Genomic DNA, 6,000 nt, shown 5'->3' with positions numbered 1-6,000 from the left:
CACCTGAAAGGAGGGTATAGCCAGGTGGGATTGGTCTCTTCACCCAGGCAACCGCGACAGGATGATAGGACATAGTGTTAAGGACATAGTGTTAAGCTGCAGCGGGGGAGGTTTAGGCTGGACGTTGGGAAGGAACTTCACAAAAAGGATGATGAGGCGGCATTGGAATGGGCGGCCCAAGGAGGAGGCAGAATCACCATCCCTGGAGGTGGTTAAGAAAAGACTGAGTGTGGCACTTGGTGCCACGGTCTAGGTGACATGGTGGTGTTCAGTCATAGGTTGGACTCGATGATTTCAGAGGTCTTTTCCAACCTGATCGGTTCTGTCATTCTGTCCCGCTTAGGTGCGTTTGCAGCTCCATTCCCCGCTGTGCTTCCGGGGAAATGAGCCCGCACGGGCAAGATCACCTGGCAGGGGCGGCTTCAAAAGGCATCACATTTTTATTTTTATTTATAACAAGCAGACGTTTAAAGATCCATTTTCCACGAGGTTTGAAAATCCATCGCCCACACCCCTTTCCTTCCTTGGGAAGAAAAGCAAACTGAGGGAATTCGCCACCGCCCCCAGCTCCGCCCCGCGCATGCGCGCAGCGTCCCGGGGTGGCGGCGGCCTGGGCGGCCTCGGCGCCGCCAGCGCCGCGATGGGCTGAGAGACGGCGGGCGGTGGCAGCGAGGGGTGTCTGCGGCTCCGGGCTGGCCGCTCCGAGGATGGAGAGAGCCATGGAGCAGCTCAACCGGCTGACCAGGTCCCTGCGCCGCGCCCGCACCGTGGAGCTGCCGGACGGTAGGAGCGGGGCCCTGACAGAGCGGTCGGTCTGGCGGCCTCCGCGCCCGGGCCGGCGGGGATGAGTTGAGGCGGCTGGGGAGGATGGGAGCGGGCTCTGTCCGCCTCTGACAGGCTCTGTTCGTGTGTTTGTGGTGCTGACAGCAACAGCGGCTCCCCGTCCTTCCTTCCTTCCTTCCCCCGCCCTCCGTGGCGGGCGCGGGGGCTCCGATCAGCCGGGGCTGCCGCCCTGAGCCCGGCGAGCGGCTGCCCGGGGTGCCGGACACCGGCTGCGTTCGCTGCTGCATCCTTCGCCAGGTGCCTCGTCTATGACAGAGTAGTGATGAAAAGTCTTCTTGGGTTTTTTTTTTTATTTGTGTTTTTTTTTAATCTTTTAGTAGTGCTGAATTTTGTTTGAAAAGGTATTGTAAGTCACTGTCACCCGTCACAGCCTAATTTTTTTGGCTCTAAACCACTTCACATGGGTGCTGGTTGGATGGTATCAGGATGGGTTTGAAAGCAGAGCTTCAGGCTCTTACGGCAAGTGGGTTGTTGTTCCAGCCAGGTCCAGTTTTTGGGAGGACTAACTGTAAAACTCTTGGACGGGCAGAGTTCCTGTTCTCGTGAGTCATGTGCGGTCACTGTGCTTTCCTCAGTGTTTGCTTTAATGGATGAGTCCTTGGCTGCCTGTCTGCCAGCTTTCATCTCCAGTGGTGGAGGAGAGCGAGTAATACTCTGTTTTCTCTGTGCATTCCCTGTTTGGACTTCCTGGTGTCCTGCTGAACTGTTCTACTACACCCTTCACTTATTGTCACCTGTCAGTTCCAGTGCCTTGCAGTGCAGTTGCTAATAAATTTCACTTGACAGGCAAGTTTCAGGCAGATTTTGCTGCTGCTTGTAAGCCTTTGAATGGCAGCAGTGAAAATTGATGTAATACTATTAACTTAAGCTTAGAGTTAGAGAAATAATGGAGTAGCACCAGTTTAACTGATGGAAGGTGCTGATATGAATAACACTTTGCACAGCCTGTGTCAGCTGGAGCTGCTTTAAATTTACTTCAGTACTGATGTAGGCAAATTGATTCTGAATTTTGTCTGTTTTCTTCACGTCTTAGGCATTTTTGTCTTACACTTTGTAGGTAGTTATGTCTGTGGAATGGCAGTGCAGGTGCAAGCCCCGAGACCTTTGGAACAAGTACTTCTGTCATCCTGTAGTGCAGACGGAGTGTGAGTTCTAGGATTCCTTAGGAGTTGCATGAAACAAATCAGTGGGACTGATATAAGGAGATAAATGGGCTCAAAGCTTTCCACACTGAAGTGTCAAACTGCATTGCAAGAAGGTCTCTGTTCAATGGCCATCCAGCTTTGGGTCCGTCTTAGCTCGTTAGGGATCTTCTTTCTTGACCTTGGTGTTCCTTAGGTTCATGCAGGTCTGCCCAAACTCTCCCTGAGAATCAGGTTTGGCTTGTAGTATGTTGTTCCAAACATGTACTGACAGGATCAGCTTGGAATATTCCACACTGGGCTAGGATAATATGTAGTTTGGTGGCTTGTTGTGTGCTGTGTCTGGCCTCTTGAATTAGGACTCCCCCCTCTTTACCCCCACTGTATTTGAATAATTTGAAAAATACATAGTTTACCTCTCCATCCTTGAAGTGGGAGTCATGGTTCTCTCACAGGAGATGGAGATGTATGTTTAAATTTATTTATGCTGAAGAAGGCAATAAATCCCAATAAATGAAAGTATTAAACTTCCATTACATGTGTCATAGCCACTAGGGTATGATGTGCACAGTGCTGACACTTTGAGATTGTGATCTCTGCCAACTTCATGACAGTATCTCTGAGTAAATAAAGTAGTCAGTGTGTCTTGCCAAGGCAGGATTCTAGATTATGAATTTCTGGTGTTTTTTTTTTCTTAAAGCAAGTCTTAACACCTGAGTCCAGTGCCAGTGAATACCCTGAGCTTGCAAGTAGAGCTTTTTTTTTTTTTTTTTAATCACTCTCTCAAAGTATCCTTCAGCAACTGTTTTGTGGACACTTGAGAGCTGCACACAAATTTCTGGATGCTTCTATTAAGGCTCAGTGCCTGAAAAGGTCTGGCAGCCCACAGCTGTGACACTAAGTTTGGTGTGCCTTTTTTTGGTCTTTATATAATCAAGATTTGGAAAGCTGGCAAATAAGTTTGGTGAGTCCATGAAGTGTATAATGCTTTTTCTCTACCTGTTGTCGTGTAGTTTGTGTCATTTGGAGCTTTTTTTTATTACTAGAGAAAATAATCACCAAAGATAGGCATAAGAAGCTCCTTAGTCCCACACCCTCTTAATTACTTCTTACAGAAAAACTCTGGGAAAATCTGCGTGTGCTCCACAGTGTAATTTCTGTTAATAGAATAGCAAAAGGCTTGGTTTTGTAATTGTGCCATAAATGCCTCTTATGGCCAAGCTACACTTGTATTTAACTATTGACTTTTTCTAGATCACTGCACTTGCAATATAGTTAAATATAGTTAGAATCAATATTAAGCATTTCAATTAAGTGTGCTGATATATTTAAAGGTTTTTTTCACCCTTTTTTGGTGTCTTGTATAGGGCCTGATTGTGGAAATACATAAGGATGTAATGTTTAAATTTAGTTGATGTTTTTAAGTTTGGTTTTTTTGTTTTATTTGGAAAGCTTCCTGCCCAGAGTGCTTTGAAACAGAGCTTGAGATATACTTTTTTTTTTTTTAGTTTGTGTATACTGGGAGCTAATCATGGATAGATTTTTTCAAAATGCTCAGATGTTTTCCACAATTGATATTTATTTAGCATCTATTTAATTTTGTTTCAGGATTCTTTCTCTCTGTGTCCTCCCCTCCCTCCCAGCTTGTTCTTCCCCCAGCAGTCAAATTCTAGGGGTGTGTGTTGGCGATGGAGTTTTCTGATGCTCACAGAACTCTGCCGTAAGAAACAATTTCTAGAGAGTTCAAACTTGAACTTGGTGATGGTTGGTGACTCTCTGCAATGTTTAATCATAATTTGGTGTTTTGAGAGGCTTGTGTCTCTTGCACCATGTGTTTTCTATAAGCAGTGTTGATTTTTAAAAAAAATTTGTTTTAAAATTTTTATAGCTGATAAATGTGATTTGAATCTGACTTATCTCTGTGCAGTGTTCAAAGGTAATAATAACAGATTGTTAGAAAGAAGCATTGCTGCTTTCTTTTGTTAGCTAGGGACACACAACTTCAACTGGCTGATAGCAGCAGTTGAAGCAGTGTAGAACAATAATAACAACAAACAGCATAGCTGCAGCATGATAACAACTTCTTGGATTCTACTTCATAATTCTGAAGAATCTTTATTTAAAATAAATTCAGTAAATATCACCTTGCCTACCTAGTGGAAGTAGTGAATATGTAGAGCATGGTATGTAAAAGACACAAGATACTCTGCTTGTTTTAATTCTTCCTGTTCTGGTTACTTTGTAACTTTGGATCAATGAAGGTGATGAGGAAAAACTTGAAAATAAAAAGTTTTTTGAGAACAGTTCTGTATTTCCATATCCTGAAGCCATATACCTGGGTTCTCAGAAAGCACAGCCCCTCCTGTCATAAGGTGGTATCTACATGAATATTCTGTGGAAATTGTACTCTTAAAAATGGGTAGCTTGTTGAGGGGAAAAAAATAATTGTCCATAATAAAAGAAAAAATTATTGCACATTAAAACCATTCATAATTATTATATGTTAAAAGATTTTAAGTTTTATCAAATTAATCTTCCAAAAAGAGTATTTTATTTCAGGAAGTCTGTAAGTGACCAGACAGGCTCATCACAGCCATGCAGTGTGCTGGCACTTGCAGCAGTAGTGGTGACAGAGTCTGTGTGGCTGAATGTCACTGTGTTCCCACCACTGACATGGATCTTTGAGTTCTGGCCTTTTTTTGTTGCCTTCAAGTGTGAAATATGCAACTGATTAGAGATTTAAAAAGTAAAATGAAACTTATTGCACTCAGGTTTTCAAGTATAGAATGGTTATGAAGTAATTAAAAAAAGTCACTACTACAAAATCATAGTCTCAGGACTGTGGAAGTCATCTTGGAAGACGGGAAACTTCCTGCTTTTTAAAATTAAATAGTTAAGTGTTTTTGTTTTGTTTGGGTTTTTTTTAATGCCCATCTCTTAAAAACTTGGATTTAATTAACAGAATTGTCAATTCAAAGAAATTGACACTCTGCTGAAAATCCTGTAATTTTTACTTTGTAAAAGAAAAAAAGCCATATTGAAATTTCATATATTACAATTCTGTTAATTCTCTCTTTTATCTAAATAAGTGTAATGGCTTTTTCTTTTTAATGAAACTTTGTGTGTGTAGAATCTGTGTAAAAAAATTATCTACTTCAAGTAGACACTTGAAAATGTAAATAAGTGTTGCTAGATACATTTATTTTACATTAAATATATCTTTATAGTAACAGAGTAACTGAATTTCTTCCCAGATAATGAAACTGCTGTCTATACACTGATGCCGATGGTTATGGCTGACCAGCACAGGTGAGACCTTCTTTAAATTTACCTTTTTTTTTTTTTTTTTTTTTTTAAATCCCAGCCTATTTGCTGAAGTCCTAACTCCTAAAGCACTCTCAGAAGTCCAGCTGCTGAATTGCTGAGCTGTGTTCTAATTTGAAGTTAGTCACTGACTGTGTGCATCCCAGCTTTATTTTACCTGTTTTGATTTATGCCATAGAGTGGAACTGGGATTTGTTCTATTGAGGCACATGGGAAAATTTGTCCTAGGAGAAGAACAAAAGTGTTGTTTTGTAACTGTGTCTTAATTCTGTGTGTGTATTTATGGGTGACATAGAAGCTCTTAGTCTCATTAAACATCTGGAATTCCTCAGATGAGCAGCTGTTTCTCTTACTGAGTTGTCCTCAAAGTGCTTGGAACCTGGAGGCTGCATAATGCCAGCTAAGTGGTGCTTCCTTCACAGGAATTTTGTAGGGAAGCAGTCAGTAACTCTTACTGCAAGAGAAAGCTGCTTTTCCACGCAGGATAAATGTTTGTTCTGCTATGTAATATTTTGAGATCCCATGCAAGGGTTTTAAATCAGCCCATTACTGGAAGTTGAAAGGTCCTATTTAAATTTTTTATCCTGATCTTGTATCCCTCTACTTCATCATCATGATTTCACATACCAGTCTTCCCTCTGAACTTTGCCTGTGTTTGGGAAACCTGTTGGATATGTGGTTGGGATGATTG

General features: G+C 42.1%; 1 protein-coding gene across 4 annotated transcripts in view; it reads left to right on the top strand.

Moving 5' to 3' along the window:
- The first annotated feature begins 591 nt into the window (after positions 1-591).
- The window catches only part of HACE1 (HECT domain and ankyrin repeat containing E3 ubiquitin protein ligase 1), a 47,574-nt gene continuing 42,165 nt past the window's right edge, over positions 592-6,000 (top strand). For 3 of the 4 annotated variants that reach the window (XM_064709851.1, XM_064709852.1, XM_064709849.1), the window contains exons 1-2: positions 592-783; positions 5,240-5,294. In XM_064709851.1, coding sequence (XP_064565921.1) covers positions 708-783; positions 5,240-5,294 — 131 coding nt within the window. In that variant the 5' untranslated portion in view covers positions 592-707. Of the gene's footprint in view, positions 784-3,593; positions 3,706-5,239; positions 5,295-6,000 lie in introns of all 4 variants that reach the window. The other variant, XM_064709850.1, reaches the window with a different exon arrangement.

This window comes from Zonotrichia leucophrys, chromosome 3, assembly GCF_028769735.1.
Source record: "Zonotrichia leucophrys gambelii isolate GWCS_2022_RI chromosome 3, RI_Zleu_2.0, whole genome shotgun sequence".
NCBI lineage: Eukaryota > Metazoa > Chordata > Aves > Passeriformes > Passerellidae > Zonotrichia > Zonotrichia leucophrys.
Note: the sequence above shows the minus strand (reverse complement) of the source record. Positions and strands in the feature narration are given on the sequence as shown.